The 23516-nt window shown below is 46.9% G+C and overlaps 1 protein-coding gene across 2 annotated transcripts in view; it reads left to right on the plus strand.

Annotated features, from left to right (window-relative positions):
- Positions 1-23516, plus strand: part of LOC140395298 (PALM2-AKAP2 fusion protein-like) — a 266837-nt gene that overhangs the window by 226996 nt on the left and 16325 nt on the right. The window contains exons 3-5 of one of the 2 annotated variants that reach the window (XM_072482894.1): positions 13068-15267; positions 17984-18153; positions 23028-23066. In XM_072482894.1, coding sequence (XP_072338995.1) covers positions 13068-15267; positions 17984-18153; positions 23028-23066 — 2409 coding nt within the window. The remainder of the gene's footprint in view (positions 1-13067; positions 15268-17983; positions 18154-23027; positions 23067-23516) is intronic. The other variant, XM_072482895.1, reaches the window with a different exon arrangement.

Genomic DNA, 23516 nt, shown 5'->3' on the forward strand with positions numbered 1-23516 from the left:
TGTCATTGTCTCACTGAAGTGCATATCAGTAGTTGCAAGATCACCGAATCAGCATCTCTTTGAGCACACTGGACCAGGATTGCACTGTTGTAATCAATCTGTTTCTAGCTGTCTCTGTCACAATTGCCCTTTGTATTGGAGCTCGAGGCAGGTTTACTGACTCCAGCCAGTATTCTACAGCTCCCATTCCCCTGGGACATTTTGAGGTATCTTTGCAAGCTGATTCTGAGATTGAATGTTGCTACTGTCGATTTGAACCTCACCACTCTGATCTGTGAACAAACATCTTCAACCATTAACCTGACGCGTGAGCCGCTGAGGTCAGTGTTACTGATTCATTTCAGATTGTTTTATAAGCTTGAGCTTCATAAACCTTTGGAATCTCAAGGTTTGAATGCTGAACGAAAGTGGTACAGTGTGATTAAATTCTCTTGAAAGGTCAGAATTTTACTTCCATGATGCAACTGGTAAACATGTTGTTGTTACTACAACTTGATAGTGGTTGAATGACCTCTCTGCTATTGAGTGGCACCATTGGACTGGTCTAAGTTGGCTTTCGTTGACAAGCTTGTCACATGCCCTATATTATACCTGTCCTTGTATTGCTGGTAATGGACTTCACATAATTAGAGTTTGTCCCTGTACTCGTAAAGATGGCGGAGTTTAGATGTCTTGCGTTCCACGCAATGGAGGTGTCCTTATTTCAGGCTCCCAGAACCATATCATAGAATTTACAGCGCAGAAGCAGGCCCCCATCTTCATTGATATTGTTTTAAAAAATATATATTTTTATTCAAATTTATACATGTTTACAAAAAAAAGAAAAACAAAGAACGCATAAATAAACATCTTACAACTACATAAACACAGTAGTAAACACAAAGTACACCGCCCCCCCCCCCCCCCCCCTCCTCCTCCCGGGTTGCTGCTGACCACCTCCTAACGCTCCGCTAGAAAGTCTAGGAACGGTTGCCACTACCTGAAGAACCCTTGCACAGACCCTCTCAAGGCAAATTTTACCCTCTCCAATTTAATGAGCCCTGCCATGTCGCTGATCCAGGCTTCCACGCTTGGGGGCCTCGCATCCTTCCACTGTAGCAGAATCCTCCGCCGGGCTACCAGGGACGCAAAGGCCAGAATACCGGCCTCTTTCGCCTCCTGCACTCCCGGCTCGTCCGATACCCCAAATAGTGCTAACCCCCAGCTCGGCTTAACCCGGGTTTTCACCACCTTAGACACCGTCCTCGCAACGTCCCTCCAGAACCAATCCAGTGACGGGCACGTCCAGAACATGTGGGTGTGATTTGCTGGGCTCCCCGAGCCCCTCCCACACCTCTCTTCCACCCCAAAGAACCTGCTCTGCCTCGCCCCTGTCATATGCGCTCTGTGAAGAACCTTAAATTGTATCAGGCTAAGTCTGGCGCAAGAGGAGGAAGACATTTACCCCCGACCCGACTCTCTCTCCGAGCTCCAGCTCCCCTTTGGCCAATGCAGCAGCAACCCAGTTCCCCCCTCCCCCTCCCCCTCCCAGCTAAGTCCCCCCCCTCGCTGCGTTGCTCCCCCCATAGCACTCCCGTAAGTCAGCTGACTCCTGCTGACCCCGGCCGCTCCCGCCACTCCATGGACCCCCCAGTGTGGTAGTCTCCCCCCCCCGCCTCCTGTCCATCAGCGGGCACTCCTCTCCAACACCGCCCGGTCCCGCCCCCTTCCTTCCCCAGCACGGGAAAAAGCCTGCGCTTTCCATCAAACCGGCCCTGCCTTCTCTGGCGCAGCTCCCTTTTGCGGCCTAATCCCAGCTCCCCCACCTCGGGCCTCCCATCTCCTTCCCCCCACCCCCCGCCAATAGGGCCCCTACTTTCCAACCACCGACGCCCACACTCCCACAAAACCCCCACTTTATACCATTTCACTCTACCCTGCCCAGCACCCAAGAAAACAGTACAGAACATCCCCCAAAACACAGTGACCACAGTAGCCCCGCCCCCCCCGCACGCGCTACATCCCCTCACAACCGACCCGCAGTCCGTGTCCAACTTTTCGGCCTGAATAAAGGTCCACGCCTCCTCCGGCGTCTCAAAGTAATGGTGTTGGTCCTTAAACGTGACCCACAGTCGCGCCGGCTACAGCTTTCCAAACTTCACCCCCTTCCGATGCAGAACCGCCTTAGCCCGATTGTACCCGGCCCTCCTCTTGGCCACCTCCGCGCTCCAGTCCTGGTATATACGGACCTCTGCATTCTGCTGCTCTGCTCCTTTTTTGCCCATCTTCGGACACACTCCCTGTCCGCCAAGCGGTGGAACCGCACCAATACCACCTGCCGCGGCTCGTTAGACTTGGGCCTCCTCGCCAGGACTCGGTGGGCTCCATCCAGCTCCAGGGGCCTCGGAAAGGCACCCGCGCCATTAATGTGTTCAGCATCGTGACCACGTATGCTCCAGCATCCAACCCCTCCACTCCCTCCAGGAGACCCAGAATCCGCAGGTTCTTCCTCCTCGACCGATTCTCCATGTCCTCGAACTTAGAACATTGAACATTATAGCGCAGTACAGGCCCTTCAGCCCTCGATGTTGCGTCGACCTGTGAAACCACTCTAAAGCCCACTATTCCCTTATCGTCCATATGTCTATCCAATGACCATTTGAATGCCCTTAGTGTGTTGGCAAGTCCACTACTGTTGCAGGCAGGGCATTCCACGCCCTTACTACTCTCCGAGTAAAGAACCTACCTCTGACATCTGTCCTATATCTATCTCCCCTCAATTTAAAGCTATGTCCCCTCATGCTAGACATCACCATCCGAGGAAAAAGGCTCTCACTGTCCACCCTATCTAATCCTCTGATCATCTTGTATACCTCAATTAAGTCGCCTCTTAACCTTCTCTCTAACGAAAACAGCCTCAAGTCCCTCAGCCTTTCCTCATAAGATCTTCCCTCCATACCAGGCAACATTCTGGTAAATCTCCTCTGCACCCTTTCCAATGCTTCTACATCCTTCCTATAATGCGGCGACCAGAATTGCACGCAATACTCCAAATGCGGCCGCACCAGAGTTTTGTACAGCTGCAACATGACCTCATGGCTCCAAAACTCAATCCCTCTACCAATAAAAGCTAACACACCATACGCCTTCTTAACAACCCTCTCAACCTGGGTGGCAACTATCAGGGATCTATGTACTTGGACACCGCGATCTCTCTGCTCATCCACACTACCAAGAGTCTTACCATTAGCCCAGTATTCTGCTTCCTGTTATTCCTTCCAAAATGAATCACCTCACACTTTTCTACATTCAACTCCATTTGCCACCTCTCAGCCCAGTGCTGCAGCTTATCTATGTCCCTCTGTAACTTGTAACATCCTTCCGCACTGTCCACAACTCCACCGACTTTAGTGTCATCTGCAAATTTATTCACCCATCCTTCTACGCGCTCGTCCAGGTCATTTATAAAAATGACAAACAGCAGTGGCCCCAAAACAGATCCTTGTGGTACACCACTAGTAACTGGACTCCAATCTGAACATTTCCCATCAACCACCACCCTTTGTCTTCTTCCAGCTAGCCAATTTATGATCCAAACTGCTAAATCACCCTGAATCCCATGCCTCTGTATTTTCTGCAGTAGCCTACCATGGGGAACCTTATCAAACGCTTTACTGAAATCCATATACACCACATCAACTGCTTTACCCTCATCCACCTGCTTGGTCACCTTCTCAAAGAACTCCATAAGATTTGTGAGGCACGATCTACCCTTCACAAAACCGTGTTGACTATCTCTAATCAAATTATTCATTTCCAGATGATTATACATCCTATCTCTTATAAACCTTTCCAAGACCATGCCCACAACCGAAGTAAGGCTCACTGGTCTACAGTTACCGGGGTTGTCTCTACTCCCCTCCTTGAACAAGGGGACAACATTTGCTATCCTCCAGTCTTCTGGCACTATTCCTGTAGACAAAGATGACTTAAAGATCAAATCCAAAGGCTCAGCAATCTCCTCCCTAGCTTCCCAGAGAATCCTAGGATAAATCCCATCCGGCCCAGGGGACTTAACACCTCCTCCTTATGAACCTCAAGCCCTTCTAGTCTAGTAGCCTGAATCTCAGTATTCTCCTCGACAACATTGTCTTTTTCCTGTGTGAATACTGACAAAAAATATTCATTTAGCACCTCTCCTATCTCCTCGGACTCCAAGCACAACTTCCCACTACTGTCCTTGACTGGCCCTACTCTTACCCTAGTCATTCTTTTATTCCTGACATATCTCTCGAAAGCTTTAGGGTTATCCTTGATCTTACCTGCCAAAGATTTCCCATGTCCCCTCCTGGCTCTTCTTAGCTCGCTCTTTAGGTCCTTCCTAGCTAACTTGTAACTCTCGAGCGCCCTAACTGAACCTTCATGTCTCATCTTTACATAAGCCTCCTTCTTCCTCTTGACAAGTGTTTCGACTGCTTTAGTAACCCACGGTTCCCTCGCTCGACCACTTCCTCCCTGCCTGACAGGTACATACTTATCAAGGACATGCAGTAGCTGTTCCTTGAACAAGCTCCACATTTCCACTGTGCCCAACCCCTGCAGTTTTCCTCTCCAACCGATGCATCATAAGTCTTGCTTCATCGCATCATAATTGCCTTTCCCCCAGATATAACTCTTCTCCTGCCATTTCTTATGCAGCGCCTCGTGCGCCTCTACCTTCACTGCCAGGCCCAATATCTCGTCCTCATTCTCCGAGGCCTTCTGCCGCACCTCCCGGATCGCCGCCCCTTGGGCCTTCTGGGTCTCAACCAGCTTGCCGATCGAAACCTTCATCGGCTCCAGCAGCTCTGCTTTCAATTCCGTGAAGCAGCGCTTGAGAAACTCCTGCTGCTCTTGCGACCACTGCACCTATGCTACCTGGTCTCCACCCGCCGCCATCTTGGTTTTCCTCCCTCGCACTTTTCGCTGCTCCAAAATTACTTTTTTCACCGCTCCACACCTGGTCCAATCCATACAGTGCCGGGGAAATTGTACTGTTGCCTTCCCACACTGGGAACCATCGAACAAATGCCGCTGGAGCCCCTAAAAAAAAGCCCAAAAGTCCGTTTCTGGTGGGAGCTGCAGAACGTGCGACTTAGCTCAGCATTGCCGCAACCGGAAGTCCTTCATTGATCTTGTTAATGATCTCTCTCCTCAGGTATTGTCCCCTACTCCTTCAAATTTGCCATCATCACTCTTTTATTACACTCCTGTATCATCTTTTATTACACTTCTTTGTATGTTTTGATATACTACGGAGTGTAATATGTGTTACTCAAACCTTGGTTGCTGATGAGGTTTTCTGAATCTCGACGAAGAAGACACAAACTCGTCCAGTAGTAACAGAAGGTTTATTGAGTAACACTAACAATAATTGCGTGAGTTCTTTACTTTAACATTGATACAAACTACTAATGACGTTTTTGTCCTTGCAAACTGCAGAAACATTCCCAACTGCTTTTTCTCCCAAAGTTCTTGAACGTGTTGGTACCTCTGAAATCTGGGCCAATTTTTTCCAGAACTTCAAGTATCAATATGCCCAGTCCACCCACCACTGTAATGGAGAAATCAAGCCAGGAACGGCATTTTATGTGAGCGTGACACAGATAAACCTTCCCTCCACGTTCTTTTTTTTTTTAAAAATAAAAAAGAATTTACGCATTTTATTCAAACTTGTATCAAAGTAGGTTACAGCAAATAAACACCCGGGGAAACATTCTTCCCAACAACAACTATACAGTTGTACAGATTTTTCTCCTTTTTCAACCCTCCGCCCCATCACCAACCCCCCTCCCCATCACCCACTCCCCACCACACACCACTCCGACGAACAGCTCCTCAAACACGGTCACAAACACCCCCCACCTTTTCTCAAACTCCGCTGCAGAGCCCCTTAACTCATACTTTATCTTCTCTAACCACAGGAAGTCATACAGGTCACCCAACCATGCTGCCACCCCTGGTGGCGATGCCGACCGCCACTCCAGCAAAATTCGTCGCCGTGCAATCAGAGAGGCGAAGGCCAAGACATCGGCCTTCCTCCTCTCCATGAGCTCGGGCTTCTCTGAAACCCCAAATATCGCCACCAAAGGGTCCGGGTCCACTCCCTCCTATCCTGGCTAAGACCACGAACACTCCTGCCCAGAATCTTCCCAATTTTTCACAACCCCAAAACATGTGCGCATAATTCGCTGGCCCCCGCCCACACCTCTCACACTCATCTGCTACCCCCTGAAAGAACCCACTCATTCTTGCCCGAGTCATATGCACCCTGTGCACCACCTTCAACTGTATCAGACTCATCCTTGCACAAGAGGAGGTCCCGTTTATCCTTCGCCGTGCCTCACTTCATACTCCCCAATTGATCTCCATTCCCAACTCCACTTCCCATTTCTCCTTGATCTTCACCACCCGCTCGCCTCCCTGCTCCCCCAGCCACTTGTATATATCCCCAATTCTTCCCTCCCCTTCCACATCTGGAAGCAGCAGTCGCTCCAGCAGGGTGTATCCCGGCAATCTAGGGAACCCCTTCCAGACCTTTCGGGCAAAGTCCCTAACCTGTAGATACCTGAACTCAAACTCACTACCCCTCGGCAGCTCTACCCTCTCCCTTAGCTCCTCCAGACTGGCGAACCCCTTCCTCCAAATACAAATCCCTCACCTTGACCAGCCCCATTTCCCTCCACCTCCTGTTTAAACTATCCATCCCCCTCTGCTCAAACCCATGATTCTCGCACAGCGGCGTTAGCACCGACATCCCTTCCACCCTAAAATGCCTCCTCAGCTGATTCCATATCTTCACCGTGGACTGCACCACTGGGCTCCCTGAATACCTACTCGGAGCCATTGGCAAGGCTGCTGTCACCATAGCCCTCAAACTAGACCCTTTACAAGATTCCTCCTTCATCCTAACCCACTCTACCCCTTCTCCTTCCCACCACCGCCGCACCTTGTCCACATTCGCCGCCCAATAATAATGAAGCATGTTTGATAACGCCAACCCCCCCTGCTGCCTCTGCCTCTGTAGCAGGGTCCTCCCCAGCCTCGGCACCTTCCCCGCCCATTGATGATTGTATCCACTTTCCGAAAAAAGGCCTTTGGTATAAAGATCGGGAGAGCCTGAAAGATAAATAAGAACCTCGGCAGAATATTAATTTTCATCATTTGGACCCTCCCTGCCAACGTTAAGCGCAGTGTATCCCTCCTCTTAAGATCCTCCCTGGCCTCCTCCACCAGCTTCGTTAAGTTCCACTTATGGAGCCCCATCCATTCCCTCGCTACCTGAATCCCCAAGTACCTAAACCTATCCCTCGCTACCGTAAATGGTATCCCCCCCTAAATTAACCAATTAACCCTCTGTGCCAACTCATTCCCCGGGAGTACCTTGCTTATCCCTACATACAGTTTGTATCCCGAGAACCCTCCAAACCTCCCCAACAGGCCCATGAACCTTCCCATACTCTCCAACGGACCCGAGAGGTCATCGGCATAGAGCGACACCCGATGCTCCCTCTGTCCCCTCATTATCCCCTGCCACTCTGCCGACCCCCTGAGAGCCATCGCCAATGGCTCTATGGCCAGCGCAAACAGCAACGGCTACAGCGGGCACCCCTGTCTTGTACCCCTGTGTAAGTCAAAGCTTTGAAAGTTCATATCATTCGTCCTCACCCTCGCTCTTGGCGCCACATACAGCAACCGCACCCATGCCACAAATCTTGGCCCAAACCCAAACCTTCCCAAAACTTCGAACAAGTACCCCCACTCCACCCAATCAAATGCTTTCTCTGCGTCCTTGGACATCACCACCTCCAGTATCAGAGCTCTCGACGGATTCATCACCACATTCAACAGCCGTCTTATATTACTCGCGAGCTGCCTGCCCTTCACGAAGCCTGTTTGATCTTCTGCAACCATCCCTGGGACACAATCCTCCATCCTCCCCGCCAACAACTTAGCCAATACTTTCACATCCGTGTTCAATAGTGATATGGGTCTATACGACCCACATTCCACCGGAACCTTCCCTTTTTTGGGGATTAGTGTGATTACTGCCTGCTTCATAGTCTCTGGCAACTCCCCCTTCGCCAGTGCTTCATTAAACGCTCCCCATGATCAACTGGTACGTGGCCAAATCCGGGATTGCTGCCAGCAACCCCCTCATAAAACCCACATCATCCCAATACCCTCGACCTCTCAATGTCCTTCTCCACCTGTTCCTCTGCCTTTGCACACTGACCCCACCATCCTCCTCCAACACCTCTCCACTGTCGTCCAGCTGGATGGGACTGCTCTCACCTGGTTCCATTCTTACCCATCCTGTCGTAGTCACAAAATTATGGTATCTCTTCTTGCTTCAGCACCTTTGTTTCTTGTATTCTTCAAAGATCTATCCTTAATCCTTCCCAGTTCTCATCTACAAGCTTCTGTTCAGAGACATGATCTGAAAGCACAGTGTTTGTTTTCACAAGTATGCTGACAACACCCAGCTCTACCCCAGTGCCATCTCTCTCAATCGTAAAATCAAAGAGTTTTCCAAGCACAGAACGAGGCCCTTCGGCCCATCGTGTCTGTGCCAACCATAAAACCATTGCCTTTGATTTGTCACCTGGTTTGTCTAACATTCGGTTTTGGATGAACAGAAATGCAAATTTGGGAAGACTGAAGTCATTGACTTGGGTCAAACTCTGCTCTTGTTTATTCGTTCATGGGCTGTGGGTGTCGCTGGCTAGGCCAGTATTTATTGCCCATCCCATAATTGCCCTTGAGAAGGTGGTTGTGAGCTGCCTTGTTTGAACCACTGCACTCCATGTGGTGTAGGGAGACCCACTGCTGTTAGGAAAGGAGTTTTGCCCCAGTGACAGTGAAGGAGCGGTGATATATTTCCAAGTCAGGGTGGTGAACGACTTGGAGGGGAACCTCCAGGAGTTGGGGCTCCTATGTGCCTGCTGTCCTTGTCATTCTAGATGGTATTGGTCGTGGGTTTGAAAGGTGCTGTCTGAGGAACCTTGGTGAGTTCCTGCAGTATATCTTGTAGATGGTGCACACATGACTGCCAATATTTGTCGGTGGTGGAAAGAGTGAATATTTAAGGTGGTGGGAGGGATGCCAGTCAAGCAGGCTGCTTTGTCCTGGATGGTATCGAGCTTCTTGTGGGTTGTTGGAGCTGCACTCATCCAGGCAATTCCATCACACTCCTGACTTGTGCCTTGTAGATTGTAGACAGACTTTGGGGGGGCGGTCAGGAGGTGAGTTACTTGCTGCAGGATTCCTTAGCTTCTAACCTACTCTTTTAGCTGCAGAGTAATGAATACATATATTTTAAAAATTATAACTGAAATCTCTTCAGAGCGCTGGAGGAACTCGTGCTCACACTTCCGTTCCTGTCAGTCACACACATGTGGTCCAGTTATTTGGCTGATCCAGTTCACTTTCTGTTCAATGGTAAGCCTGCAGGATGTTAATAGTGGAGGATTCAGCGATGGCAATGCCATTGAATGTCAAGGGGAGATGGTTGGATTCTTTGTTCCCTAGCTATTGACTCTATCCAACTCACTGGAAAGAGTCTGTGTGCAACCTTGGTGTGACATTTGACCTTGAATTGAGCATCCAAATTCATCTCTGTGTCGTCACTAAGAAGCCGATTTCACCTCCATAAGATCACCCAACATCACACCTGTCTCCAATCATCTGCTAATGAAACCCTCATTCATGCTTTCATTACCTGTATAGTTGACTATTCCAGTACTCTCCTGGCCAATCTGCATGCATTCTTTGTAAACATCAACTCATCCAGAATTCACAAGAGATCCTGTCAGCCATTACAACTGCTGACCTACATCGTCTGCTGACTTGGCAATGCCTTGAAGTGAACATTTTCATCCTTGTTTCAAACCTCCATGACCTTGCTCCTTTCTATTTCTGTAATGTCTGTGATCTCTGCAATCCTCCATTTCTGACCTCGAGGAACATTCCAATTTTAATCACTGGACTATTGTGCTGGTACCTTCAGCCGCCTGGGCTCTACACACTGGAATTCTCTCCCTTAACTTCTCCGCTTCTCTCTCTTTCTTTCTCTCTTCTCTTGAGACACTCTTTAGAAGTGACCTCTTTGACCAGGGTTGTGTGCACCTTTCCTATTATGTCCTTTTGTGGCTCAGGGTGCCATTTTGTTCAATAATGTTGCTGTGAAGCACCTTGGGACCTCTGACTGCAGTTACTGTTACCGAGAAAGATAAATACTGACCAGAAGCCAGTGAGGTTTAACTGCAGTGATGTCACCAGGATTTGACAGATTTAAATGGGGGTTTTGTTGCAATGTGATGAGTCAAACTGGCTGGATCAGGTGCCAGAGGGTGAGTGCATTTCCCTTTCTTCAGTTTCCTTGTGAGACAAAGGGTCCGCTTCTTTTCACTGAGTGCCAAGGACCAATGCCATGGGTCACCAATGGCAACCTCCTGCCAGTCACCATCTCACTCTGGCTGGGCTCAGGCCACAGGGCCTGTGGTGTTGATGCATGGTAGCTAACATCGTCAGGCCTGGGAGATGTTGAGCGCTGTGTGCTTTGCTGTATCACCCTCGTGTCATTCCCATACAGCTTCCACAAGACCTATGCACCAAATAATTAAATTGTCTGTTGCAAAAGGAGGTCATCCAACCCATTTTGAGTCTGTGCCTGCCAATAAAGAGCTACCTAGCGTAATCTCACTTTGCTACTCTTGGTCGAGAGCTCTCTAATGTACGTCTGGATTAACTCTCATCTAATCTTTCTACCAATTACTTCTATCGACCTCTCTGCTAACAAACGTAAACCCTTCCTATCCATTCAATCTATATCTGACATAATTTTATACACTTCAATTAATTTCTTCCTTTAAGAAAGAAATCCCAGCCAGTCCAATCTTTCCTCAAAACTAAAATTCTCCATTCCTGGCTATATGCAACGATATTTAGCTGCTGTTGCTCTGGGTAACAAGACAGTTCTTTATTGGTGGTTATGGACTGCTGATAGTCACAGCTACTGCACAAAGACTGGCTGATTAATCGGGTTGCCCCCATGCATCTTCCTGGACTTCCCAGGGCAGCATGGTAGCACAAGTGATTAGCACTGTGGCTTCACAGCGCCAGGGTCCCAGGTTTGATTCCCTGCTGGGTCACTGTCTGTGCGGAGTCTGCACGTTCTCCCCGTGTCTGCGTGGGTTTTCTCCGGGTGCTCCAGTTTCCTCCCACAGTCCAAAGATGTGCGGGTTAAGTGGATTGGCCATGCTAAATTGCCCTTAGTGACCAAAAAAGGTTAGGAGGGGTTACTGGGTTCTGGGGATAGGGGTGGGGGGGGGGGGGAAGTGAGGGCTTAAGTGGGTCAGTGCAGACTCGATGGGCCGAATGGCCTTCTTCTGCATTGTATGTTCTATGACCTTAAATTCTGCCAGATGGTGTGATGAAATTTGAACCCATGTCCCCAGAGGATTCGCCTCTGAATGAATAGTGTTGTGACATTACCACCACACCGGCAGTGTCCCCTTAAGTATACCAAAGCACCCTCCCTCCCACTGAGTATATTTTAATAACTGTGTATAAGACAGGGGTAGTCACTTTCAATTTTAATTATTGCCACCACCAATACTCAAATGAAAATACGCAAGCTTCTTTGAACATGATCCACAGCTTCCATATTCAGTTTCTGAGAATCAGATCATCTTCCTGTGTGCATACAATGTCCATTTTGCGATGTCCATTAGTGATGGATGTTGAGAACTATTCAGCACAATGACTTGCTTTGTTTGGCAAGTAGTCCATTCAGTAGTAAGAGCCAACGTGTCAAAGCCACAGGTTGGACAGATCCCTGGTCTGGGCTGCAATGGCCCATTGCACTCCAGAAATCCCTGCTGGGCACGTGTCTACATTGGCTCTGGTGCCAGCTCAAGCTCACTCTGCTTGTTGTCTGCCCCACAGCCTCTTTGTCTGGGTGTTGGGCTCAAGGAGGTGCTGGCTTAGGCAACAGCAGACTGAGATGGTGTGCTTTTTGAGGCTTTGAGCTGCTGCGATTGCAGAGGTCCGGAGTTCCCGTCAGTAAGGCGAGTGATCATATGTATGATGTAAAAGAGTTCCAGTTAGGAAAGTTCCAGAAAGTGGGCGGCAGTGAGTTGCTATGTGGGCCCAATGTCAGTATTAGCTGTGAGTGTTGGCAGGACTTGCCATTGCATATCAGGTACATGGAGATGCACATTTGTATGCTTACACGAGTATACAGACACACGCACACACACATACATGGGTATACACACACTGGTACATGGGTATACGCACGCATGGGTATACGCACGCATGGGTATACGCACGCATGGGTATACGCACGCATGGGTATACGCACGCATGGGTATACGCACGCATGGGTATACGCACGCATGGGTATACGCACGCATGGGTATACGCACACGCATGGGTATGCGCACGCGCACACGGGTATGCGCGTGCGCGCACACACTGGTATGCACGTACACTGGTATGTGCGCACACGCACATGGGTATGCGCGCACACGCACATGGGTGCATGCACACTGGTACACTCACACGGGTACACGCACACATGGGTACACGCACACACAAATATATTTCTCTCTGGAAATTGCAGGATGCCTGTTAACCTGTCTCTCAGCACTGAGTCATGATCTAATCCAGAGCTTTGCTGCAACTCCAGAGCTTTCCTGCTGTTACAGGACTGAGAGGAGATTTCCCCTCCTCCTGTTCCTGACCGGTCCTATACACTGTTGGTGTACTCCATTCTGGAGAGGTGAAGTTCTTCCAGTCACATGTACTCTTGGTAATTTAACTCCTAATATTAGATGGTATCACCATGGAAATTATGTTCTGCACTTGAGAGCAGCTACCTAATACATGTTTAATTGTAACTAGTCCAGATTGTATGCTACTGTTCCACTGTTCGTATGTACTGTGATGATGAACACTCCTCCCTGATTCAGTGCTATGAATAAGGCTCTCTCTCAGTCACTGTGTGGCGCCTCAATGTGAAATATTATTTTTGTCTTTAATAGAAGCCACCGACTTTGGGGATTCCAGTAGAGGCGTCTGTGGTGAACAAGGTGGAGTCTCAGCCAAGTGCCACAGTCTCCAAGGATCCAGTGCATGGGAGACTGCTAAACTCTGATATTCAGCCAGTAGAAGATCCAGAAAGTAAACTTGTGCAGAGCAAGGATTCGGAGCAAGACCAAGTTCCTTCCAAAGATACAAGGGAGACCCCCCCAGGATCCAGCAATTGGCTGGATGAACAGAAAGAGAATGAGTGTGTGCTGAAGGGGGGAGAGGAGAAGAAATCTGTTTCCCCCGAAGACCCCCATACACATACTGACACTGCGGGTTCACTGGGACAAATGGAGGGAACTGAGAGAAATGACTGCACCATCAAGAATGGGCCTTTTGTCATTCTTGAATGTTCACCTCCAAATCTGGAAAATGGAAGACTCTCTCACAATCCAATCACACTGATAGATTCAGAATCTTTTGCGTCCATCACTCCTACACCTGGGATTAATTGTAGCAACGATGTTCTAATTCATGCAAAGAAGGTTTCTGTCATTCCGTACTCAGACACTGATGATCTGGATATTTCAGTAAATGGGGGGTCCAGAGCTACGGTTTTCTCCGAGGCGGAACAGGAGGAAGGGTGGACCCCCTCCTCAACATTAACCACCATAAAGAGAGAAGCGAACTTTGACCTTCGAACCTACCACGCTGAGAAAAAGCCAACAAGACTTTTTTCTGATGAGGAGGAAGGTAACCAGACAGTAATCATTAAAGGAACAACCGATGAGGAAATGCTTGAAAAAGAGAGGAGGCAGGTAATTAGAAATCAAGCAATGAAGAAGAATGCCACCATTGCTGAGCGCTGGGGGTCAGCAGAGCAATTAGACACAGAGGAGAAACTATCGCTTGTAGATTCCACACCGAAAGAAGATGAAACTCAGATGTCCGGGATAGAAGCCAATTTGTTCCCTTTTCCTAACGAATCCTCCGTCGCTCATCCTGAAGGCATCAGCACCGAACAAATAAACTTCAGTGTTGCTCGGCAACAGTTCCTGGAGATGGAAAAGTCACAGCAAGAAGCCCCTAGGAGTCCAAGGCACCCTGCCCAACCATACAAGGCCTTGAACCAATCTTCCAGACTGTCTGAATCAAGTAAGTCTCTTCCCTACAAGGGCAGCGGTGCTTTGGACACAAATCCAATGGTCGCTCTAAAGGTTGTTACAGTTAATTGCATACCCGATGAAGAGAAGGGGAATGCAGAGGAGCATTCCACTAAAAGTAAGAACATCTTCATTGCTGAAAAGGTTCCGACTGTGGAAAATGGTGATGGTGAAATGTTTGTTGAGACCCGGCGGAATCTTGCTGTGTACTCCTCAATCGACGACCTTGATTCTGGGTTGGGGGAGATGTGCAATGACTACAATTACGGGTATACAAGTGATGGTGGAGCATCAAGTGAGATGCTGAATGTTGGGACTGATAACGGCGACACTCTTGAATCCTCTGACCAGAAAACTATGTTTGAAACTCCCATTGAGAAGGAAATCCGATTAGCAATGGAAAGGGAAGAGTGCCTTCGCAAGGAGCGAGGAATTAGGAAGTTGGGATGTTCGGAGGAAATGGTGCAAATTAAGACCAAGCCGCTATTATCTCAACTCCCTCCAACATCTTCTTTCTCAAAATCAAAAGACAAAAACCGAATGGTCTTTTTTGTTCAGAGGGAAATTGAAATGGATTCAAAGAGGGAAGAGAAGTTGAGACAAGAAGGTAAAGTTAAGGGTCTGTATGACAAAGGGATTCCAGAGGAAGTGGAAAAACGCAAAAAGGTTTTTGAACAGCAGGTAGATGATGTGCCAGTTGTACCACAGCAGAGCAGGCATCCAAAGGTAGCCAGTTCTGCTTCACAGGGACCTCTTGATGTGGGCAACATTCCAGAACAAAGAAACACAATCCAAGTGAATGCGGCAGAATGTAAAGTAATCTTGCGGGAAAGCCCAGACTATCAGCTGTTTAGTAAAAGTAGTTCAAAGCCAGACCCTGCCACATGGAGCATGGCGACGAGGCGGGTAGAAGGCCGGCCAGCCCACGATGAAGGACCCTTCATCCTGCGACCATTGAAGCGCCAGACCACCTCCCTGATTGAGCGGGAAATTGAGGAAGAACAACGTCGGGAAGAGGAACTCCGGGCTCGGAAACCGGTCCATTCTTCAAGTGAGTGTATTGGGCTGGAACCGCCACGGGATGCTGAAACTGCCAGAGTTCATGCCGTTACTGTGCTGAAACTGCCAGCAGCTTCTGGAGACCATGATGGAAATCCAGAGGTTGCTGTTAGTGATTCTACAGGCGGAAAATCCGATGTAGTCAGAGCCAGGCCTACCAGCAACTTTAACTCTCAAAAGATCAGAGCACTCTTTTTAAAAGGAGGCCCGCCCCAATGTTTTAAAAAAAAAAAAAAAAAAAAATTTTTAAATAAAAAATAATGACACCATAGAAACCCCTCCCCCCAACACAACCCCAGTTTAGTCTTGTTGATTGAGGTGTAACTGATTTATTAATTGCATTGTAACAAAAAAAAAACACTGACTATGAAAGGCTACATTTATATTTGTGGAAAATCAAATTTCTCCACCATGTTAGGTATTTGCATATCTTTACCTTAGCTTTTTTCTTGATTCAATCACAATTATTTGCTACCCCAGAGTGCAGTAGATGCTGGGGCAGTCGGTAAAGAGGAGTTAGACAGATTTTTAATTGGTAATGGGTTGAGGGGTTAGGGAGAATGGGCAGGACGGAGGATGAAATCAACCATGATCGAATCGCGGAGCAGATTTGATGGGCCAAATGACCTGATTCTGCTCGTAAACTTAAGAACCTGCCCCCTTCGCAGTCCCTCGTTCTCTGGCAGTCAGTCCCCGGAGCCCCCCTGGCAGTGAGGCCCCGCCCTCCCTGTCACCCACCCCCCCTGCAGTCCCCTGCCCTCCCGCACTCATTGCCACACTCTCTCACTCCCACATCCCGGATGGTGGTGGGGTGGAGGGCAACAGGAAAGTTCTGCGATAGGGTGATTGGTAAAGAGATTAAAATTCTCATGGTGCACGTGATGGTCCTGGGACATTAAAACAAACCGAAGCTAACTCTCGGGGTACTGAAAATACAAACAGCAGAATCGTTTGCAGCACTGAGAAAATGGGAGCAGTGGTTACAATCTGGAATTGGGGAATGCAAGCGTGAGTCTGGGTGGCGATAAACAGCCGCATTGAAAATGAGAAAACGGAGTGGGTGGGTTTGGGTTGAATGCCGGGTTAAATTCGAAAAATCTGTTTCCCAACCCAATTCCCCTTCCAAACCACCCATTTCCTGTTTTATCCCAGACAATTTAATCAAGGTGACGGCTTGGTGGTTGGAGGAGACTGTGTTTACACCTACCTCTTTGTCCCAGGCCTGAGAAGGTTCAACATGCAGCTGCATCCCAACCCAAACAACCTCTCCCCATGATACCATCACCGGGACCCAATTACCATCCACACCACCATCAACAGACCTCAATTCCCACCTCCTCGCCCTCACCTTCAATCTCCCAGTCATAGCTCAGGTCAACACTGGATTAATAATAAAGTATTCCCTTTACTCTGAGATGTTGTGTTTGTTGACGATTGTTAAAAGGCGAACATGAATATAGCACTGCCACAGCCCCACACAGTGATGCTGGGTGACGGCCGCGATGCTGGCAGACGGCCGCGATGCTGGCAGACGGCCGCGATGCTGGCAGACGGCCGCGATGCTGGCAGACGGCCGTGATAATGGAGCGGATTGTTTCTGAGGAGCAGCAGTGTTGAGATCATGCAGCTGAAATAAGGATAATGCACGCGGCTCGGTGCAGTGTGCCCTATGGACTGGCACTTTGTATCTATTTAAAACAAACTTCCAGATCTGCCTGCAGTGAATCTAACAACTGGACACTAATGTACATCAGAAAGAACAGGAAATCTTCATTCCCTGTTCTGTTAACCAGTCGATAAGCCGTTAATTGGAGTTGAGCAAGTTCCCATTCCTCCCCACCCACCCTAAAACCATGCTGCAAACACTGGGTGTTGGATTCTAGGGACCACCTCAGGGTGCACAATTCTAAAATTGTGCCCGCACCCAATTCAGACCTGATGGAAATTGAAAATCCTGCCATGTGTGTTGGTGTATGTGTGCGCGAGTATGACGAGGGAGAGGTCTGCGGTGCGTTTCTGTATTGGTGTGTGCCTGTGTTGGGGTGTGTGTTTTATGTATTGATGTGTACCTGTGTTCGGTGTGTATTTTGTGTCTTGGTGTGTACCTGTGTTGGGTGTATGTGTGTTTTGTATGTATCGGTGTGTACCTGTGGTGGGTGTGTTTTTAGTGTATTGGTGTGTGTGTGTGTTTTGTGTGTATTGGTGTGTACCTGTGTTGGGTATGTATGTGTTTTGTGTATTTGTGTGTACCTGTGTTGGGTATGTATGTGTTTTGTGTATTGATGTGTACCTGTGTTGGGTATGTATGTGTTTTGTGTATTGGTGTGCACCTGTATTGGTTGTGTGTTTGTGTATTGGGTGTGTACCTGTGTTGGGAAGTATGTTTGTGTATTGGGTGTGTACCTGTGTTGGGAAGTATGTTTGTGTATTGGTGTGTACCTGTATTGGTCGTGTGTTTGTGTATTGGGTGTGTACCTGTGTTGGGGGTTTGTGTGTTTGTCTATTGATGTGTACTGTGTTGGGTATGTGTGTGTTTTGTGTTATGATGTGTACCTGTATTGGTTGTGTGTTTGTGTTTTGGGTGTGTACCTGTTTTGGGGAAGTGTGTTTGTGTATTGACTGTGAACCCATGTTGGGTGTGTATTTTATATGTGGTTATTTCCATGGGGCGTATTTTTGCTGAAGGAGATATTTTAACCTCTCTGCAGCCAGAGCCTCCACACCAGAAAGCCCAAATTCCACCTTAAGTCTGAAGTTTCCTGGACAGCCTTCAAGAACTCGGGCTTCAGATGGTGACCAAGCCAAAGGCCTCCCAGAAATGGTTCAGAACCAGGAAAAGCACAAAGGGATACCATGGGAGAGAAAGGACGACTCTTCTGTAAGTTGAAAGTTTAAGAACAAATACATGCAGATATTCCAAGCTGAAAAGGGCTTCACAATCTACATTGTTTAAAAAATTCCAATTAAGGGATTAGATTGAATTTGTTTATTGAATTTAATTTAGCATGGCCAATCCACCTACGCTACACATCTTTGGGTTGTGAGTTCATGATCTATATTTGACGGAACAGCTAGAAACATACTTTCTAACATCAATAAATGTTGAGTCATATGGTAAAGCAAACTGTGATTGGAGTTACGGTCTCAATCACTTCCGTTCCTTTAACTAGAAGTAACGGGTGATGGTGAAGAGGTATTTAATGCCAACACTGTCTTTTCTGCATCACTCCAAGTCTGAAGTTTTTCAACTTTAAAAACTGGAGTAGGCTATCCAGTCCTTTGATTCTGTTCAACCTTTCAATGAGACCATGGTTGCTCGATGATCTAACTCCATATACCCGCTTTTACTCCATATCCCTTAATATCTTTGACAAAAATCTATCAATCTGATATGTCAAATTACCGATTGATCTCACAACATTTGCCTTTTGCAGAAGAAAGTTCCAAACTCCTGCCCCTCTGTGTGTGAAGAAGTGCTTCTGAATTTACCTCCTGAAAAGTCTGGCTCTAACGTTTAGATTATGATCTCATAGACTCCCATCCATCAGAAATCGTTTCTCTCCATCTACCGAAAATGTCTTCCTTCCTATCTGTGGTAGTATGTATTGGGGGTCATGTGGGACTGGAAGCCCTAATGTCATTGGCTGACAGATCCCGGGTCCTGGTTGGCCGTTGACCTCATACTCCGCCCTGAAGGCGAAGTATAAGAAGCCGGTGCCTTCCCCCGCAGGCCAGTTTACTATCGGGCTGCTGGGGAACAGACACGCTTAATAAAGCCTCATCGACTTCACTCTATTTGTCTCACGGAGTCTTTGTGCGCCACACTATCTTGAAAACATGCATCATACCACCCCTTAATCTTCTAAATACCAAGGAATACAACCTAGTTTGTATAATCTCTCCTTGTAATTTAGCCCTTAAGATTGCAGGTAACGTCCTAGTAAATCTGCATTTCACTCTCTCCAAGACCAGTCTATCTTTCCCAGGTGTAGTCTGACCATTTTGATTATTTAATTTAGCTATTCATGACATTTTAATGAACTATATACATGGGCCTTGAAATCCCATTAGACCTCCACAATTACTAGTTTTTCACCCTTTTTGAAAGTACCTTGTTCGGTCCAAAGTAGATTACATCACATTGAAATTGTTATGGGCCAGGGTTTTAGAAAACTCCAAAGTATATCATGGAGTTCACCTGACCCATGACTTTTAATAGATTTTGGTTATGGGGAGCACAAGGGTCCACTCTCCAGGTATTAAGCAACAGAGACCTTAAGTATTTTTAAAACAAAACAATGTTTATTCTATGAACCCAGTTAACATTTTATAAACACACTAAACATCTTATCAACCACAAACACACGTAACCCCACAGATACAATACTCTATAGATAACCCTTAATACCTTTCCTAGCAACATCCATAAGTTAAGCTCTTTTAAAACAAAGACAGCAGGTTTAAAATCTCTACAGAAATAGCTTTTACTTTGAAATCATCAAGTGATATGGAGACATTCATTGTAGAGAGAGAGATCATTACACATCTGCTTGCTTTGAATGCAGCTCTCCAACTCTGAAACCAAAAACAGAGCCACAAAGCAGCTTTACAGCTCAAAACAAAAGTGAAAGACAGCCCAGCTCCACCCACACACTGACATCACTGCAGCTATTTGATAAACATCCATTTCTTAAAGGTACATCCACCTGACAAAATCTATGTGCCAGTTTGTGCCTATTCTATTGATCTATCAATATAATTTGATTATTACAACATATCTTTGTGTATTGACAAATTTGGATCTTTACCTTTCTATCCCTGGGTTAATAAATACATTGAACAATTGAGACCTTAACACAGATCCTTGAGGGATGCTATTATTAGTCATATCCAGTCAGTTAGGGTACTTGTCCAATGTCCCTACTGTCTGTCTCTTGCTGTGTATCTAGTCTCCTCACCAGGGACACTTACCTTCAATTCCATTGGCTTCAGTCTCTTATGAGGGACTTGATCAAATGCCTTCTGGAAGTTGTTAACCCCCATAGACATTCCCCTGAGCGTGACTTCAGTCACCTCTTCAAAGAAAATCCATCTGATTTGTCAGGCACGACCAACCCTTTACAAAGGTGTTTGCAGTCAGCCGAATATTTTCAACATTTAGTCACTTGATCCCTAATTCTAGACTCTAGTCATTTTCCAACTACAAATGTTACACTGACTGGTTATTCATTCCCTGGTTTCCCTCTCTCACCTTTCTTAAATAGCAGAGTCAGATGCTCAAATTTCCGATCGAAAGGAACAGTTCCTGAATGGAGGGAACTTTGGAAGATTATAGTTAGGGAGCTGCAACATTCTCACTGACATCCTGTAAAACACTGGGATGGAAAGTACCTGGTTCTGGAGATTTGTCATCTTTAGGAAGATTCATTCCTTCATTTCTGTTCTTTTGTTCACATTGATTTTAGTGAGTCTCCGAACCTGATTCAATATGTGTTCCATTGGGATTACAGAATGTTACGGTGCAGAAGGAGACCATTTGGCCCATTCCCCTGCCTTTTCCCCGTATCACTGCACATTGTTTCTATTCAAATGATCATTGAATGCCGTCTTGAATGCCTCGATTGAACCTGCCTCCACCACACTTCCAGTCAGTACATTCCAGACCCGAGTCACTCATGGTGCGAAAACGTTTTTGATCACATCATATTTGCATCTTTTCCCAACCACTTTAAATCTGTGCCCTCTCGTTATCGACCCTTTTACAAGCGGGAACTGTTTTTCCCCATCGACTCTGTCCAGCCCCCTCATGATTTTGAACATCTCAATCAAATCTCTTATCCCTCTTCTCTCTTATCCCTCTTTTTAGTACCGTGGACATTGCCAAAATCCTGCCAAAACCCTCTTACGATTCGGGCATGCCCAAAACATGTGGACATGATTTGCTGGGCTTCCCGCGCACCTCGCACACCTATCCCCTACCCTGAAGAACTTGCTCATCCTAGCTGCTGTCATGTGTGCCCGGTGCACTACCTTAAATTGTATCAGGCTAAGCCTGGCGCATGATGAGGCGGTATTAACCCTGCTTAGGGCATCCGCCCATAGACCTGCCTCTATCTCTCCTCCTAGCTCGACCTCCCACTTGCCCTTAAGCTCCTCCACCTCCGAAAGCTCCTGGTAAATATCCGATACCTTCCCCTCTCCCACCCAGATACTGGAAACTACTCTATCCTGTATCCCCCGTGGCGGATCTACTACCTATCTGCCCACTCTACCAACTTGTCTTTGTCCTTTTGAAGTTCCACATTGTCCTCTTTACAGTTTACACGTTTTGTTTCATCTGCAAACTTTGAAATTCCCTCCCTCACACCAAGATCTAGATCATTAATATATATCAGGAAAAGCAAAGGTTCCAATACCGAACCCTGGGGAATACCACCTACAAGCCTTCCTTCCTAAAAATATTCATTGACCATTACTCTCTGAATCCTATTATTCAGCCAATATTGTATCCACGCTGTTATGGTCTCTTTTATTCCATGAACTTTTCTCACAAGACTGTTGTGTGGCACTGTGTCGAATGTCTTTAGAAAGTCCAAGTACACCACATCAACAGCATTACCCTCATCGACCCTTTTTGCTACCTCCTCAAAAAATGGCATCAAGTTAGTTAAACATGATTTTTCCTTTAGAAATCCATGCTGGCTCTTTCTAATCAACCCATGTTTTTCTATGTAACTACTAACTCTATCCCGAATAATTGTTTCTTGTACCTTGCCCACTTCTGATGTTAAACTGACTTGTAATTGCTAGGGATATCTTTACAATCTTTTTGAACAAGGGTGTAACATTTGAAATTCTCCAGTTTTGTCATCTTTCCTGAATCTGAAGAAGACTGGAAGATTACGGCCAGTGCCTCTGCAATTCCCATTCTGGCTCATGATGTAAATACTGATGTAACTTAATTTGTTTTTTATAAATTTAGAATACCCAATCCATTTTTTCCAATTAAGGGGCAATTTTAGCGTGGCAATCCACCTTGCCTGCACATCTTTGGGTTGTGGGGGCGAAACCCACGCAAACACGGGGAGAATGTGCAAACTTCACACGGACAGTGACCCAGAGCCAGATCGAACCTGGGACCTCAGCGCCGTGAGGCAACAATGCTAACCACTGCGCCACCGTGCTGCCTGATGTAACTTAATTATTCACTATGTCTGACATTCCTTTATTTTCATTGACCAGATCACAATCAATTATCCTACTCCTAATTGGGAAATATAGGTGAATATTGTGCTTGATTTAAAATGTTTCATATCAATGGTAGCCTCGTTTGTGAAGAATCGCTCCTCAGATAGGAATCACTGGGCTGTTGATATCTTTAGCCTTCTGAGATCTGTCTTTGGAAAAGGAAGAATGGGGGGAGACCACGGCGTCCCTTCTCCATCCTTTCTTTTTTAAATTTGTCTCTCTCAAAAGTAAAATGGGCCTACATTATGACTTAGTGCTGATCTTTTTGAACTGTAAAGCCCAACAGGCTAGATTGAATGGTGCTGTGCGCCTACAGAGCAGCAGAGGCTGCCGACTATGTGATGATCTCAATGAGACTACAGAATATCAACAGGCCTGACAGACAATTCTCCGATAAATCAGTCAGGAAAGAGAATTGTGAAAGTGAAGTCAGGCAACAGGTGTTTGTTTTATTATCATGACATCTCTTCAAATTCCTGATGCAAGTTTTGTTTTCAACTTCAGTATGCTGGTATCGAGGCTTCTGATGACATCAACATTGAGGTAGTTTCCTTTTGTTACTGCCAGCCTTGCTGTCTTGTCACCCATAACATTCCATAAACTGAGCTCCGTTTATAATTCTATGTTACTAACTGCTTGGCTGCTGCTATGTAATGACTTTGAGGAGCGGACTGACATGGGGCAGGTTTCTCTGTCCCACCGTACTAGATTTTTGGTGCGGCACGCAGTCGGAATTCTCCATTTCACCAGCTGGTCAATGGGGGTTTCCCATTGTAGGGCAGTCCCACGCCGTCGGGAAACACTCGGGCTGCCGGCAAAACGGAGAATCCCGATGGCGGAGAATTCAGTCCATGATCTTTAAGTAGCGAGTGTCGTGTCACTAATGTTGCTGCTTTCACTAAATCACTTGCAATGACAATTGTTCTGGGTTTTTAATTCCTTCACGAGTCTTGGCTAGGCCAGCATTTGTTACCCATCCTTAATTGCCCTTGA

This window comes from Scyliorhinus torazame, chromosome 18, assembly GCF_047496885.1.
Source record: "Scyliorhinus torazame isolate Kashiwa2021f chromosome 18, sScyTor2.1, whole genome shotgun sequence".
NCBI classification, from domain to species: domain Eukaryota; kingdom Metazoa; phylum Chordata; class Chondrichthyes; order Carcharhiniformes; family Scyliorhinidae; genus Scyliorhinus; species Scyliorhinus torazame.